Source organism: Polyodon spathula, chromosome 8 (assembly GCF_017654505.1).
Source record: "Polyodon spathula isolate WHYD16114869_AA chromosome 8, ASM1765450v1, whole genome shotgun sequence".
Taxonomy (NCBI): domain Eukaryota; kingdom Metazoa; phylum Chordata; class Actinopteri; order Acipenseriformes; family Polyodontidae; genus Polyodon; species Polyodon spathula.
In genome coordinates, this window is record NC_054541.1 from 16,366,260 (window position 1) to 16,384,050 (window position 17,791).

The 17,791-nt window shown below is 39.2% G+C and overlaps 1 protein-coding gene across 2 annotated transcripts; it reads left to right on the forward strand.

Annotated features, from left to right (window-relative positions):
* Positions 1–214: 214 nt before the first annotated feature.
* LOC121319523 (RNA-splicing ligase RtcB homolog) lies at positions 215–15,934 on the forward strand. Of its 2 annotated transcripts, none has more exons than XM_041257042.1 (13): positions 215–409; positions 837–855; positions 2,289–2,367; positions 3,502–3,569; positions 5,128–5,227; positions 6,183–6,339; positions 6,767–6,923; positions 8,024–8,183; positions 9,713–9,888; positions 10,183–10,371; positions 12,201–12,311; positions 12,699–12,818; positions 13,901–15,934. In XM_041257042.1, exons 1-13 carry the CDS (start codon positions 336–338, stop codon positions 14,006–14,008), a joined length of 1,518 nt encoding a protein of 505 aa, XP_041112976.1. In that variant the 5' UTR covers positions 215–335; the 3' UTR covers positions 14,009–15,934. The 2 variants fall into 2 exon arrangements, with proteins under 2 accessions (XP_041112976.1, XP_041112975.1); XM_041257041.1 differs by having other exon boundaries at positions 215–388; positions 816–855.
* The last annotated feature ends 1,857 nt before the right edge of the window (positions 15,935–17,791 follow it).

Sequence of the window (17,791 nt, forward strand, 5' to 3'; positions counted from 1 at the left end):
GAGAGGGCAAAGGGCCAAACAAACCAAGAACCAAAAGCGAAGCGGTAATTCTGTCTACCGGATAAAAACGGAATTCGTGCTGTAGAAATAATATACTTTTTGACACTAAATAAATAATGTACAAATGAATGAATTGGCAATTGGCATATAATCTTCAATTTTATTGGAGTAAACGTACATTTTAATTATGTTACGCTTACATATTTTGGTCGCTCTGCGTGTCCGTAGTTAAGTCGATGAGATATATGCGCAGTGACGGACGTGTATTTCAGTAGTGTTAGTGCTCGGCTTTAATTTTCATCGGACCAGTTTGGAACGCAGAAATATTATTCAGAATGAGCCGAAGCTACAATGACGAGCTTCAATACCTGGATAAAATCGGTAAAAACTGCTGGCGCATCAAAAAAGGGTTACAATGACGAGCTAGAAGATAGGACGATATGTTCTTTAAACGCTAGTTCATCAGAGAGTTGCAAATATTTTAAACAAAAACAAGTCAATATGCAGGATAAAATGTACACACAAATTGCTACATATGCATGGTAATAAGCTGTGTTTCGTACTTACTACTGTCTGAATCAGAGAGATACCATTCGTGACTGGACAAATGTATGTTCTTTAGGTGTATCAGAATAAGCTCGCATCAGTTTTAATTCACTCCTAACATCGCAGGACCAGAAAACTTGGAACGCAAAACATGCTTTCTAGAGCGAGGATGCCACAGCGAACCAAACAAACCAAGAACCAAAAGCGAAGCGGTAATTCTGTCTACCTGGATAAAAACGGAATTCGTGCTGTAGAAATATCGGTAAAAACTGCTGGCGCATCAAAAAAGGGTTTGTCCCGAACATGCAGGTAAATCGTGAATCGCATGCGTTGTCTAAACAAAATGAATGGGAGAGTGACTCAGAATAAAAAAAAAATGCCAGCATAGCTACGAGCTGTTTTTTTTTTTTTTTTTTTTTTTTTTGTATTGCGTACTGTAATGATAAGGAAGCTTCCAGACTGTCGTATTCATGGTGTTTTTGATACACATCTGCCTGTAAATTTAGGATGTTAGGTAGTGAGTGTTTTCTTGTCAATAGCTCGTTATCTAAATTTGTGATACAGTTCGAGTAAATGCAAACCCGTTTTAGACTTGGCTGTTGCCACAGTGAGCTTTACAAGACGATACGTAATGAGGAGGCTATGCACACACTACACGTAAGACCAGAAAGTGTATTTTAAAATATGGGTTCGTTATATTTATAGACCTCTAAAGCTATTCGTGGAAACGCAAGTTAACTAAATACGTGTTGTACCAGTTTGTAGAAATCTGCCCCTTATTTATATACAGCAATACTATAAATGTCGACCATACTATAGTGTTGGAAAACCTGGAATAGTGATGGAGTCGCAGTTTGCAAAGCATGCTGACTTGCGAGAACTACACTACAAGTACTAATAGTGATAACTGACGAAAGCCAAAACCACAGTCTACAGCTTACTCGCTATGCAAGCCTATAGCAGACAATAAATAACAGCAAGGTGAAGGTGCTCCAGAACTCTAACGAGATTTGTACAGTGCAAACACAGGTGGGATGAACCAACAACAAGATACGGGACCAGAGTTTTTGCTATTAGGACTAGCACTATTTTATGCACTTGGCACTAGACTTTATGCACTCCGCACTGGTTTTATACACATGATACTGCTTACACTGCATCATGAAACAGGCAGGGTGTGGTCCCCAGGTGACTGGCCCACAGCCAGGACTGGGGATGAGAAACCCAGTCTGTGCTTAGCTATGTAAATGTAATAAGCCTGTTGTTCACTGGAAAAAATATCTTGTTCTGTGCATGGAAAGGGAATCCCCTGTGTATATTGAATAAACAAGTGCCTTTTTGAAGAACTAAAGACTCTGGAATCATAACTCGCGACAAACGGGTGTAATGTTATTTTGTAGTAGTACTTCATATAGAAATGTTCAATGATGTAAAATTATGTTGACAATAGCACTCTGTAGAAATGTCGACTAGAATAGATCTATAGAACAGAAACAGTATCTACTGAATAGAAGCTCCGTACTGCTGCAGAATATACCACAACAAATCTGCAGATTTCTGTGGCTAACTAATATTTATCACACAGTGAAAGCATTGTAAAGCCCATAGAGGCATGGTAAACGCATAGTATAACCATGGTGAAAACATTGCACAAGTGCAGAAATAGCGTAGTGACCGTTTCTCAGGGCATGCTGCAGGTGAGTGTTGGTCTGACTACTCTGCTTGGTGTCTGGTTTCTGCAGGTGGAAGGGGTTTTCTATGTGAATGACCCGCTGGAGAAGCTGATGTTTGAGGAGCTCAGGAACGCCTGTCGAGGGGGAGGTAAGGGGAGAGAGCGGTCTGAGATTGAGAACCACCGTGCCTCTCTCTGCAGAACTGAACTTTACAACCAGTGAGATGCCAGTCTGCATGTGGTTGTGTACTTATCTGGAATCTATGAAAAAAAGAAGGGAAAGAGCAGACTTCACTGAAGTCTTTAAAATCATAAATGGTCCAGATAAAGTGAACCCAAGACACGACTTCAAACTTGGCACAGAGAGAACAACAAGAGCACAAAACGTACTTATGACACTGTAACTCCACATGCATATGCAGATACCCCGGCTGTGCCTGGTGACAGTTTAGGAGAAATCGGCAGTCAGTGTTTAGCTGTTTCTTAACCCCTTCAGGTACACAAGGAATTGAGCGCTTGTTTAAACAGTTTCTTAAAATTAATTTGAGAGTGATTCCAGTATCATAAAGAAACTGACAATCTGGATGATCAGATCCAACCTGGCAGTACATTTTTAAACCCTGTTTCGTGCACCTCATTGCAAAAAAAGTTAGCGTCATTTAATTTGTGGGACACACATGTCTCTTGTACCTTAAAGGGTTAAATAAGAGGTTGGATATTCACAAAACTCTGCACAATAGTAGAGATTGACATGAATGAACTAGGGAATCCAGTTTTGTTTGAAGTCTGTCGCACTTCAAATATATACAGTACACCCTTGCTATAACAAACCTGTTGGGGTCCAAGAATTTTGTTTGTTATATAGAGGGGTTTGTTATAGAGAAAGGACAATTAAAATGAACAATACACTGTTGGAGTGTTAATGAGATTGTAAATAAAAGTAAATGTACCTGTTTGTCTCATGTATGCAGTATTCTGCCTTTGCTTTAACCTATTTGTTAAAGAATTATAACACAGTAGACAAAGCAAACGTTCCAAATTGAAGCTGAACTTTTATTCAAAATTATTGTATTGTATTCTGACATGAATCGTTTCCAAGTGCACCAAATCTTAATCTAACATGCAAGAATCCCAAACTTAAAAACTGAACAGGAGACTAGGAAGTCAGTATGGCCTAGTTGCCTAATGGAGGAATATCATTTTCTATGCTTTAATCAGTCTAATGTTTTATGAACATATAGTGTATTATCATAAGTTTACAAGTTTCTTTCCTTCATTTTCAGGGTTTGGTGGCTTTCTTCCTGCTATGAAACAGATTGGCAATGTGGCTGCATTACCTGGAATTGTTCACGTGAGTGCACTATCTGGAGCTTTGTGTTTCAGTTTGCCACTTTGAGGTCTGTCCTAATGCTCGAAATCACCAACATTTTACTCTGTACTGAAGTAGTTGCAGCTACCAAGATGAATCTTACCTGCTTTACACTTCCATTGGCTACATAGGTGTAAACGGTGCAGTTTTGAAAGAAAAACGTCAGTTAGCTTCTGCAGGTCAATTCTGCAGGTATTTCCTTCCATATGTTATTTATTTACTGCTTTATTAACATTTAAACACAATTTAATATACAGGGTAATTGGAAAGTAAGTTTACCACATCAACGCACCATATCATTGATGTGGGTAACTTACTTTCTAATCACCTGTATACAGTGGACAGATATGTAGTTCAAGGTGTTTTGCATTTGTGATATTAGTGTATATCTGCTATGCCATTTCTCATTCTGTAGATGCAATACAATGTATCCCTTCAAGGAGAGATGTGTGTGTTTTTATTTTTGTTTTCTTTTTAATCTCCTAATCAGAGCTACCCTCCAACACGTCGTCGATTGAGTCAAGGCTATTAACAGCCATTTACATTTTAATGCAATTCATTATTTGAATCTGGTTTAAAATGTGTCCACTTTTGTGTATTGATTGTTTACTGTGTTGTGTTTTAATACAACTCTGGCAGATTCAATTAAGAAATGTCCTGTTAAAACTAACATTCTAGACTAAAGACATTTTTGAGCATATGTATAAGCATCACGAGAAAATAAAACAAGAATAATCTAATTTTATTCCGGAATATTAAATGTTTTTCTACTTCCCTCTGATTTGTGAAGATGCTAATATTCAGTGCTATATTCAAGCACACTTGAGACCATTTTATTGCCCACGTTGCAGTTTGAAAATGCAGTGCTCCAAACAGTGAAGGGCTATAGAGTGGTATTAAGCATGTGTATATCTCGGACACACGCAGTGCTAGTGCACAGAATCAATGCAAGCTCTGTGATGGAGTCAATCACCTGATACGTGAAATCCTTGATCAGGGTTGGGGGATTGATAACACTTAGAATATATAGAATGCCTTTATAGGGTGTTGTGCGATACAAGATGATATCCACTCCGAGCTCCTAGCCTACTGTCCGCTATGACCTTCAGGGGATGAAAATCAGGTTGTGTACTATATAGCAAATCTTAATGTGACGTCCTTTTCATCTGATGTAAGCCAGGGATGGAAGTAAGACTCCTGCTGCATAGCAGTTACACCAGTTCCAGGTTTTATACTGCAAGCTTGATTAGCCGCTGTGTATAGGTAACAAGGTGTATAGGTGTGTCTTGTTATTAAACTCCTAGTAAAACCAAGAATGGATCAAACTGCTACGCACTTGGAAGTCTTGTTTCCATCCTTGCAAGCCATCTGAAAGCCCTGATACAAAGACATTTCCGATGGCTGGATCTCTGTCAGTCTCTGCTGTATACGCTGTGCATCTCTTGGTCCCTGCACTAGCACAGCTAGCGTCCTGATTTACTGTGCAATAAGGGTTGGAGCGAAGGGTACAGTGAAATGAATCTCCTGCTTTCACTCCCAGAGGTCCATTGGTCTGCCGGATGTGCACTCTGGTTACGGGTTTGCTATTGGAAACATGGCTGCCTTTGACATGGACAACCCTGATGCTGTGGTCTCACCAGGTAAGAGCCTCCAACCATATTAACTTCTTCAATGAAGGTCCAACTTGGAATGGATATGAAGTGTCTTACAAGTCCTCTTTGTTGTTTTAGATTTGTTTTGTATCTGTTTCAGGCCTTCCCTTTAGGAACTTTTTAAAAAGCCAAGTTTTAAAGCCCTGTTTTATTTCTTAACATTTAATGACTTGTAATGTGTTTCTTAGTGTTCAGTGGCTCATCCAATCAAGTTGAGTTATTTTCTCTTGCACTCTTTGTATGACAGACCTGATTTGCTTCGCTCATGGGCGTGACAAAGCAAGGCGTTTGTGAAAAACTCTCAACTTGATTTGAGGTAACCATGGAACACTTGGAAACATGCAGTACCCCAGAGTGTAACCATTTACCTGTCCCCCTGCAACATTAGTGTTACGGATATATTTCTTGCATCCACAGGGGACAGGTTAATGCTTACACTGTGGTGTGCCTGATGTGCTTAGAGCAGGGCTTCCCAAGCCTGATCCTGGGGATCCCCTCTGTCTTCTGGTTTTTGTTCCAGCGGAGCTCGGAAGCGCTTAACTAAACCCTTAGTTGAACTAATGATTTGCTTAATCAGACCTTTTTACTTGTTTTCAGCTTTAAACAGTTACAGATTTCATGTTAGCTATAGCGTTTTATAAGTGAACTCTGACACTTTTTTTAGGAACGGAGAACAATTTAAAGTCTAAGTAAATTATTCGATTTTAGCACACACAGGGGGTCCCCAGGACCAGGATTGGTAATAGTTGTCTAAAATGTATTTTTTAAATCCCAGGATGTGGTGGTGAAAATGATGATTTTAACAAAAGGATAAATACATTTAGGAAACTGCTATTTTATGTTCATACCAAATTGCTGTTTAGGTGTACGAATAGCTTTTAGAGAACATAATAAACTCTTTGGATAGACGTGGTCAGTGTTCTTTCTGTGCTGTGTCTGTCAGGTGGTGTGGGGTTCGATATTAACTGTGGAGTCCGACTGCTGCGTACAAACCTGGACGAAGGCGACGTGCAGCCGGTCAAGGAACAGCTCGCTCAGTCCATGTTTGACCACATTCCCGTGGGAGTGGGATCCAAGGGCGTCATCCCCATGAACGCCAAGTTATTATTATTATTATTTATTATTATTATTATTATTATTATTATTATTATTATTATTATTAAAAAAATAACTTTAAATTGAAAAACAAATTAACTGGTACAAAAAAATTCCAACTTACATGACTGGTTTTTCTGGAAAATAAGTTTTATAATATAAAAAAAAAAAAAAAAATAACATTGGAAATGTATAGTACTGTTCCTATTATAGAAGTACTGTTCCTATTATAGAAATTAACTGGAATCGCATGTTGGAAGTATACAGTTGAGCTCTAAGTCAGCCGTGTGTATGTCTGTCTCTCTAATGTGTGTATCTGTGTCGCTCCAATGTCTGTGTGTCTCTTTCTCTCTCTCTCTCTGTCTCTCCAATGTCTATGTGTGTGTGTCTCTGTCTCTACTGTGTTTGTGTGTGTGTGTGCGCGTGATGCAGGGATCTGGAGGAAGCGCTGGAGATGGGGGTGGACTGGTCCCTGCGAGAGGGCTATGCCTGGGCGGAGGATAAGGAGCACTGTGAGGAGTATGGCAGGATGCTGCAGGCTGACCCCAGCAAGGTCTCCTCCAAGGCCAAGAAGAGGGGGCTCCCGCAGGTACGTTTCCCCAGCCTTTCAACAGAGTGGGGGCTGTGTGTCTCCCATGCCTTTCACAGGGAGGTGAGGTACAGATCAGAGGAGGGGGCTGTCTGTCTTGCCTGCCTTTCACAGGGAGGTGGGGTACAGATCAGAGGAGGGGCCTGTCTGTCTCGCCTACCTTTCACAAGGAGGTGGGGTACAGATCAGAGGAGGGGGGGGTGGCGGCGAGGTGCAGAGAAGAGGGGACAGCCGTAGGTAAATCTCTTTATAAATATAGTTAAATATCTGTAACCAGTAATTCATTATTATTTGTATTTATTTCTTAGCAGACGCCCTTATCCAGGGTGACTTTCAGTTATTACAAAATATCACCTTTACAAAATCAGAGCAGAAAATCACATTACAGAACAGTACATTAGTTAAGAGCAGTTATAAAAGTTCAATAAAATCAATAGAAAATGAGAGTAAATTCAAATAAGAGCAAAATAAAGAATACAGTATATTACATTTAAGAGTGAGTTCAAGAGCAGTTACCAAAAACGTGAATATGGATATCTAAGAGTGGAATCAAGTGCCAGATACAGTGAATAGTTATAATTAAGAGCAGTAGTAGTTTAGTATGAGTACAAGTACTGGTACAATAGGGTGCCATATAGTCAAGAGTTGTGAGGTTTACAGATGCTGTCTGAACATTTGCATCTTGAAGGACAGGCATGTGACTGGTCACACGCTGTCCCATTTGGTTTTTGGTATGAATTTGTAATCTGCTGAGTTCTTGAAATAAATTGAGTTCAATGAAAGATGACTTAAAATAGAGATGCAGAAAGGGATGCAGTGCTGCTCTATATGTTTTGTCTGTGTGTGTGTATGTCCGAAGTGTGGTTTGTGAAATAATTAATGACCGTAACCCCCTGAGAAATGCATGAAACACATTTTTGAAATCCTCTTTCTTGCAATATCACTTGTAAGTGATGAGGGATTTGAAATTGCTGTTTCTGGAAATGAGAATAAAGGTTTTCAAGTCCGGAGATAGATTTATAGATTTTCTGTGTACTGTGGCAGGTGAAACGCTGGCCTGAGCAGATCCAGGACAGTGATCCATGTGTTTTGTGCTGCAGCTGGGGACCCTTGGCGCTGGAAATCACTACGCTGAGATCCAGGTGGTCGATGAGATTTACAACGACTACGCTGCCAAGAAGATGGGCATTGATCACAAGGGCCAGGTGTGCGTCATGATCCACAGCGGCAGCAGGGGGCTCGGGCATCAGGTGGCCACAGGTAACCAAGATCACCGCTGGTCATTAAAATGGCATTCAAAACCATACCAGTGTTAGTATTATTTATTGTAAATGCATAGGAGCAGAAATTGTATTAGAGTAATGGTTCTCAAACTGGGGGGTGCAGACTGTTAGAAGGGCGTTAGAAGGTTCAGGGTTTTAATTTTTTTTTTTTATTACAACGTGCATATTAACCTGTAATTGATTTTGGCGCTATTGGCGGTTTTGATTGGATCGCCAATAATACTTCCACCAATCGGAGGGTTGCATACAATGTTCGTAGCGATCCCGCCCTCTGGCAGACTGGTATACAGAACAGGTTAAAGAAGCGCTGGACAAGAGGAATAATGTGTCAGATATCAAAGCGGATATGAGAATGGCAGTGATGAAGCCAGCATGCTTGAAAACATTAAAGGTAGACGGGTCATTTCCATCAATGGATTTAAAAAATCTGGAATTGATGATGCGATCAGAAACCCAGGGGCACTGTAAACTGCGTCTGCTACAGTCGTAGGACTGTTCTTTTTATGTTAAACATTTTTGTGTTATTTTTACAAGTTTAATTAAGAGCCAAACATTGTTTGTGTCAGACTTGTCTGTAACAAAATGGTTGATTTTGTTATTGTCGATACGTTGTAGATAGGACTATTACTGAAGACACTCATAGTGCAGGTATCGCAAAGTCCATAAACAAAACAAAATGTTAAAATAAATTAGTTCTGCACCTTATAAAACTGAGCTGATTTTTCCAGTGGTTGCTAGTCTATTAGCCAATTTTAAAAATGATTTTGAAGCAAATTAAAGCATTTGCATTTCAGCTTGATTGTTAGTTTTCTCACGTGGCAATACTACCCAACAATTACTATATACTGATACTGTGGTCATTCAACTGTTATGTTGTGAACCATAGCAAAACTGAGAGATAGCAGACATACTTCATTAGTAAACATTTGAATGTTTTTAGTATTAAAAATATAAATGCAAGACTGTTCTATTGTCACAGCAATGGGAGCGAGGTGGGAAGCGCTGTATTGTTGTTATAAATGGAAGTCTTCCATGCATCGTGGGACACTGAATTGTTTCATAATAGTTTTAGTCCCCTACCCTTCTGTTTTAACTGTTTGTATTTTGTTTCGTTTTTAAAGGTTATTTGCTATAGGGTCACTTGTAGTACACTGTTAATAAAGCTGGTTATTTGTATGTTGTTGTGCATTGCAGCATGTATGTGTTATACATTACGTGGATTTTGTGGCCCTCTGCTACCTGAAAGGTGCCCGTCCCTGGTCCAGGTCATCTCCCTCCTGCGTAATGATTTAGGATTGTGGAGTTAAGATCTGTCCCCTTGTTAGTATAAACTGTGCAGTGATATTTTCAGAACTGCATGCTGTAATTTGGTGAGAATTACACTTGTATTTTGGTGCAGGGTGGGGTGGGGCGGGGCGGGGTGGGGAGCTGGTTGGGAGGGGTATGTACAGAACTGCGTTTTCTGAATACAGGCTGCTGTTGATGTTGAATGATTGTATTTTCCAGATGCCCTGGTTGCGATGGAGAAGGCAATGAAGAGAGACAAGATCATAGTGAACGATCGGCAGCTGGCTTGTGCCCGGATCTACTCCCAGGAGGGTCAGGACTACCTGAAGGGCATGGCTGCAGCTGGGAACTACGCCTGGGTCAACCGCACCTCCATGACCTTCCTAACCAGACAGGTGGGGGGGGAGTCTGTCAAACACACCTTCATGACCTTCCTAACATGACAGTTAGGGGGAAACTGGGTAGACAGCTCACTTTTAAGAATTACTGGTGCACAAACCGATTTGTTCGATTGAGCACCACAGAAACCTGGCGCTGACATCAAGTGAGGGTCATTGTTGTTGATTGGGCTAATTTAACACTCCAAAGTGAAACGAGTGAAGAAACCACTCCAGTTTGTGCTGAAATTTCCAGGAGGGCTGCTAATTTGAATAATACAGGGTTCGAGCTTGTCCCGTTGTGTGTCTCAGGCCTTCGCCAAAGTGTTCACCACGACCCCTGATGACCTGGACATGCACGTGATCTACGACGTGTCCCACAACATTGCCAAGGTGGAGGAGCACGTGGTCGATGGGAAGCAGCGCACGCTGCTGATCCACAGGAAGGGGTCCACAAGGGCCTTCCCGCCCCACCACCCCCTCATCGCCGTTGACTACCAGGTTAGTTTTCCCTTTTAATGTTTAAGGGCATTGCAGAAAGTAGCCAAACACATGTAAGTCCATACCCTTGATAAAGTTGTCCTTAAGGATAATATTTAATAAGGGTTCAATTGCAGTGAACTAACAGTAACGTAATAGCTAGAGATGATGGTGTTTTTCGTACAGAAGACGATTTTAATGACAGACTGCAGGATAGTTTCAGTGGCAATGAAGCAAGTGCTTCAGACAGGGTTTAACATGTTCTCAACTGCAATGAACACAATGTATTGGTCACCTGCCCCAGAGAGGGTTGTAAAGCAAGACATTTAGTCCAGTGACTCTTTAGACTAAGAGCTGCACAAACTTGTTACTTGTATGAATAGAACACTTGATGTGTATTTTCAACATTAAACAAAGTGGCTATTTTGTTACATTAATAAAGCATTGACTTAAACATTCTAAATGTGTAAATCAAATAAAGTACATTGATATTTAGTTAAATTCAGTGTGTTGTACCTGCAGATACTTTTAGAAAAGTCTGCTGGCTTTCATTGACTAGTATTAAAAATAAACTATTTTAAGACATACAGAAGTTAGTACCTGCTTGGTACAAAAGTAAAGACTACATTCGCAAGTCTCTTGCAATTGACCAAAGATGTCTAATGCAACCGATCTTCTCAATTGATTTGAATCCATCTGAACCAAGTGTTGAGAGTAAAACCATGTGTTTTGATGGGAACTGGGTGCAAGCTTATTAACTACCCTTTCTCCTCTGGAGACCTGGGTTGAATTCTGACAAGTGAAATGAGTTGGGTGGTTTCAGACTGGTGCTGACAATCATCCCTATCCCACCACCACTAGCAGTTCAGTATAACTGGCAGGCTCTCTGCTTCAGTGAGCACCAGGTATGAATGACAGTAGGGGGTGTTTGTTCCAGTTTAGTTTTCTAAGCCTATGATAATTTATGACTGAGAGGAGGCCATTTGGTCCATCTAAGCTCATCCCGTCCCAAGTAGCTGATTGATCTAAAAACTATCAAGTTGGGTCTTAAAGGATGAAGTGATTCTTCTCCAACAACATGACTAGGTAACCCATTCCATACCCTCAGCACTGTCTCTGTGAAGTGTCTCCTACCCTCAGTCTTGTCTATCTCCACTTACTTTCCAACTGTGTCCTCTGGTACTATTTCTGAACTGTGCTTAAAGTATTGGTTAATGTTGACTATTTCAACTCAAGAATTGAGTCATGTCCCCCCTGGTTCTTCTTTGTCCGAGGCTAAAGATATTCAGCAGCTCATTCCTTTAAGCATTATGATTAGTCTGGTTGCTGTTCATTGGACCATCTCCAGGGCCAATTAAAACATGTTTAAACATTGAAATGTCCCCATATTGAAATGTTTGTACAGAGTCAGAAAAGATGCCCTTCATCACTTTTTTTATAAATTACTGCAAAGTTCATTTGTGTAGAAGCAGTACTGTACGTGCGCAGCATTTAATTGCATATGGGAAACAGTGTGAAGAAATAGAGTATGATAGAAATTGGCGTACATTAGAGAACACCTGTTTATGACAACACATAAGAAAATGTTTAAACATTTAACACTTGGCTGATGTTTAAAATCTAAACTAAATGCTAGTCAGTGTTAGGATGTAGGTACAGAAGTGTGAGGAGCAGCTCTTTTTGTGACTGCCTTGGACAAATTAAGCACCAAATACAAATAAAATGATTAGTAGTCATTGTTAATGATTGTTGCAGTCCCCAGTTTTGACCTGGGTCTGATCTCTTGTGTGATCCCTCAGCTGATTGGCCAGCCTGCCTGTGTCTGACCTCTTGTGTGTGTATTCCCTCAGCTGACTGGGCAGCCTGTCCTGATTGGAGGCACCATGGGGACGTGCAGCTACGTTCTGACCGGTACCGAGCAGGGAATGACCGAGACCTTTGGAACCACCTGCCATGGAGCTGTATGTGTTTATTATCCTGTTGGAAAATGAGAAGCTGCTTGTGATGTAAAACAAGAAGGAACTATGGGGTTACCCAGGATTAGCCCTAAAAATAGGTGGGCAGGGCTGTAAAGTGCTAACTGGTCAAATCAACCCCTAACCCACCTATGTAAAAAGCCTAAAAACTCTAGTACAATATCATTCTTTATCAGATAAACATATGTTTGAAAAAATTAGCAAATGCATCCGTTATTCAATTTCACAAATATTGTTTCCCTCTGTCAGTTGAAAAAAACTAATTAAAAACATAAAACAATTTGCCAAAATCACAAATTTCTTTTAATTGGGATTTTTTTATTATAATTTATACTTCTGAAGAAATTGTTTTATTTCATATTGTGTTTCCAGGGTCGAGCGCTGTCCCGTTCAAAATCGCGACGCAACCTGGATTTCCAGGATGTTTTGGACAGTCTTGCAGACAAGGGTATTGCGATCCGTGTCGCCTCCCCCAAACTGGTTATGGAAGAGGTAATGTCCTGAACTGAGGAATCCACTCAGTCTGTTGCGGGAGCATGAGATGAACAACACCCACAAAACTGTATTCCTAAACACACTGAAGCATTCCAATGTAAAAATTACATGTCTATATGCAACAGAGATGCATTTGTTAAATCAACTACTGTCATTTTCTTATTAATTTTTGTATTTGTGCATCCTTTTTTATATCAGAAATCTAATTTGAGATTAGAGAATGCCTGTAGTTAGTAAACTGTTCTTATTTCCATTGGGGGGGGGGGGGGGGGGGGGGGGGGGGCTTTTCAGATGTAGGGATGTATGCACCCTTCTAAAAGTTTACCACACTATTTTTGCATGGTGTTTCTGCAGTTTTCCCATGTTTACTCTATGAATTTGCCATAGTCTGCCTTGTTTGAAGTGCTTTGCCATACCTGCTATTTTTTACAGTACTTGTCTTTTGTATGGGGAACCTTTTACAGGGATTGTTTGGTACCTTTCATGCCAGTAGACAAATGCTTACTGTCCTTGATCAGTAATGTCTTAACAATTAAATAAGTAAATAATATTTAAAAAAAATAATAATAATAATCTTGGAAACACTTTAGTTTAGGGATCCATAATAAGTGATTATAAACAATCAATAATGCTGTTAGTTGTGCATTGACAATTGTAGAATGATTAGTAAAGACATACACATTTGCCATTGTTTTTTGTGCTATTGGGTATAATTGGTTATAATGGATAGTCTGTCTGTCTGTCTTTTTTTCTTGCAATGCCTGTCAGTTGTCTGTCTCGCCAGTTGTTTTTGCAATAGTTATTAGTTCATTTTTGCTATTTTTTTTTCTTTTGTTTGTAAACACTTAATAGGAAGTGTTTCCCTAATTTTCAGCTATATAAGTTTTGCAATATAAAATGTCCTGTATGTGTCGGTATGCAGTCTTAATAGTCAGTGTTATGCATGATTTGACAGTGGGCTTGAGCTCCTGTGTCTTCTATCTTGTGTGCTTCACGGTTTCGTGGCAAAACACTTTGGTACTGGCTTCAGATTCAGGATACAGCTGTGCAAGGTTTAAGCTTTAATTTATTTCTTGCAGGCTCCCGAATCCTACAAAAATGTAACAGATGTTGTGAACACTTGCCATGATGCAGGGATCAGCAAAAAAGCAATCAAACTGCGACCTATTGCAGTCATCAAGGGTTGAGAGAGCCGTGGACGGAATGTCGCCAGTAGCCTTTTGGAACAGCCCCTGCAAAGACTTCCTGTTTAGAAAATCTTCAGTTTGGAAGTTGATCTGAGCTTGTGTGGACCTGATGGATTGAATCCAGCTACAGCACTTACTTGAGTTTCACTGCAAGGAGTATATTCAAAACGGCTTCGACCAGCATTCACAAGTTTAAAAATGCCTTAAAATTAACGCTGAAGGAAAGTAAATTAGATTCAGTTGTTTTTGTTTTTTGTTTTTCCTCTAACTGAATTTAGGGTGGATTTAGTGTTTCCCTTGGAAAATTTAATTGAATGAAGCTGGCTAATTTCTGTTTTTTTGTTTACTTTGTTTAGGAATATTATTGAAATCAACAGGTGCCAGGAGTTTAAATAATCAGGCCCCTGTTAGTGTGCTCTGCACTGATCCCACTGGAATAAGTCTCTCCTGCATCTGTAGGTTGACTGTTAGGAGTTGCTCATGCAGCTATAGAAGGAACATCTTTAACTGTGCTCTATCTCCTGGCTACTGAATCATTTCAATAATTTACTTAATAGATGGGAGTTCTGAAACCCAGGACTGGGAGCAGGGATAGTGTGAGTCTAACCCTGGTATACTTTATATGTTTAAAAGCAGAGTTGTGTGATATTTACCGGCTAGTTTTGTTTTACAAAGCACGTATGCTGTACTTTGATGAATAAAGCCCTGAATGAATGAACTGCAAAACAGTGTTATAATGATTTCTTAAGCTACTTCAAATTGTGGATTTGATAAAAAGCATGTCTGTAACATACAACCCACACCACAGCTATCAGAATGATGATAAAGTAGAGGACCATGACGGATATGTACAGAATTGTATACAATGAGAAATGGTGATAAGTAGCTTCATTAAAATTGCGCAAGTGGTATTTAGGCCCTACTGTGGGTAGGTAGCAAATGAGGTGTTGACATCATGGTACATGATATAAAAATGACTGATTAAAGCATGTGGAATAACTTTGTGTTGTGAAGATGCATTCAAGTTTGATTCTAATTTGAATAAGAGGTTTTCCAGATCTGGAAAGATGTGTGTGACACACAGATTATGTTAATGTCTGCTTTTTGTCTGTTTTTATTTTGATATAATGACTTGTAATATTTTTAAGTGTTCGTGGCCACCTCAAATCAAGTTGAGAGTGTACTTTCTCTTGCACTCTTCCTGAAAAAGCAAAGCGTGTGTGAGAAGTACACAACTTGATTGCTGCTTTTGTAAAAGTGGCCAAACGACTGAAGTAGTTCTGCTTTTTTGAAAAAAAAAAAAAAAAAAAAGTTTGCAATCTTGGTCTCAAGAATAGCAGGGCAGTCAGAGAGGTGATTCAGACAGAGTGTATATTCAATGGGAATTTTGCACATCAGTGGCACATCCAGGAGTTCAAACAAGCAGAGAGTGCAGTGGGGTATCTGGAATTGTATTTCAGTAATCGAGTTACCCAAGGTTAGAATGCAGGGAAGAAGTCTGTTCTGCAATTCTTAATTTCAGATGTTCCCCAATGAAATACCCTGATAGTGAGTTTGTTTAATTGCAGTGCAGGGTGACTGGATGATGTTGTGGTGAGGTCCTGGGTTCAATGGGCTGATACAGTAATGAATGTAAGCAGAGAAACTACAGTGGTTCAGTTACAGCAGTTACTTCCAATTGCATCTCTGTGGGTATGACTTGATACAAATGATCCTTTACTCCCAGCCTGTTTAAGTACATGTGAACCGTTTAGCTTTATTTCATACATGTGAACTATTGAATGGGAGTTTCCCTCTCATAAAATGTACAATGTGGACCTAAATACAGGATACAAGACATGAGTACTGGCAAAGTTAGTCAACGTTTTTAACTTTCAATTTTATTTTTTTAAATAGTCATCATTTTTTTTTTTTTTTTTTTTTTTTTTTTTTTTTAACAAACACAACCTCATTAAACACCTCAACCTGCAGAAAAATAGTTCATTTGCAGTTCATGCTTTTAGTCCCTTAAATGTTCCTACTAAAATAATAACAACAAACAGGAAAAAGTAACACTGACATTAAGAAAAAAAATCAAATAAAAAAATTTAAAAATCGTTATTTCAAGCATCCAGTTCCTTGCTTCGGATATCAACAATAAACGTGTCCTTCAATCTGTATAGAGGGGGTGTGTGTTTACAGAATAAGCGCACATGGAATTGCAATATAGACAGAAAGGCTGTCCTGCATACGATTTGTGGAAAAGCTTTTCAAATGAGCAGCAATGAGTGCAATCAGGGTAGCTGCTGGAACGCACACAAAACCACTACCAGTGTAACTCAGCCCTCACTTTATGTTTAAGGGGGTAGTAACTAGTTTTAAAAACAGGTTCTTATCCCTCATTAATATATTAATATAATTTGGCAACCACAGAAGTTAGGTCTAAATGTAACAAGTCTGCAAATGCAGCCCTTCAGTTGCTTTTAAAATAAGAACCTGAAGCCTAACAATTAGACATTTCTTGGTATTTTCCTCCCCACAGTGATGATAAAGCTCCATTTCCTATGTGTTGAACTTCATAGGCAGTGAGAAATTTTCTGATGAACTTGTCTGCCCCCCTCAAAATAGGACGCAGCAATTTGTATCCAAAACGAAGGATTCATTTTTTTTTCTGTGAAGAAATATTGATTTTGAATGTATCAAATTACATGAACACAGCTTGCGTTTTTTTCAAAGAAATTAAATCTTGATGGCAGATGGAAATATGGCCCAAGTACTGAGGAAATCTTGAAGTAATATGCAAGTGTGAATCAAAGTGGCTCAACTTACTGTAAAAAACCTTCAAATGATTGATGGCCAATTACAAAATCATAGATTTATAAAAACAAAATGATTGTCTTTTCATAGAACTTCAATCCTCTGATTTATTTATTGGTCTTCAGCAGGAACGTTAGTAATTGATTTTGAACGTTAGCATTGCTTTTGGAATTTAGCCAAGTGGAAACTACTGTACAAAATATGCATGTCAAAAATAGATGTTAGCTTTTAACAGTGTAAGGCCAATGTGTGTGTACAGATTATCAAGCAAGCAGCTTCAAATACATTTTTTGTATCGTTTTATGGTGTTTGTAATCGTTTTCATTGGTTCTTAGTGCTTCAATGCTTTATTTGTTGTGTTAAGTGGATTCACACCAGTTCAGGTGCTGCCATAGATACATGTACACTAACATATATTAGATCAGCCAAGGTGTCTTTATATAAATCAAGTTTCCTTTTGTTTTTCCAGCAATACACTGCTGTCCACAAGATGGTGCTGGTGCCTACTAATATACACATTATATGTGTCTACGGCAGGCAAGTAGAACAGAAGAGCAGCTCCTGAACTAAGTCAAAGCACCCTAACAAAAAACTAACACAATATTTGAATTGCAACAGGAACCACTCAGGGAACATTTGTTTTGAATCTACTTGCTCATTATGCGTTTCCCCATACACCCTTACTGGAAACACTGTACTCCTTCAGTCTTCCACACATACATTTTCTAGTAATTTAGAAAGAAAACAAACACTCTAATGGAGGGCTTACAAAGATTCCAACTGTGTTAACTTGTTTAAAACGTGTTTATTTGCAGATTTTAAACAATAAAAGAAACTAAAAAACGGAAAATAAAACCCATTGGAGTATTCAGGTCTTCTTCCTAGGCTGTTTCCAGGGTACTTCAAAACAAAGGGAAACTTTACAAACAAACAAAAAAGCAAAAAAGAAATGTGTCATTCTAAACAAAATAGAAATCACTTGACTTT

Excerpts from the sequence above, each read along its gene's own strand:
- LOC121319523 (XM_041257042.1), top strand. The coding sequence starts at position 336 with ATGAGCCGAAGCTACAATGACGAGCTTCAATACCTGGATAAAATCGGT. Across the intron at positions 5,228-6,182 it reads TGATGCTGTGGTCTCACCAG|GTGGTGTGGGGTTCGATATT; the intron begins GTAAGAGCCTCC and ends TGTGTCTGTCAG. Across the intron at positions 10,372-12,200 it reads TCATCGCCGTTGACTACCAG|CTGACTGGGCAGCCTGTCCT; the intron begins GTTAGTTTTCCC and ends GTATTCCCTCAG.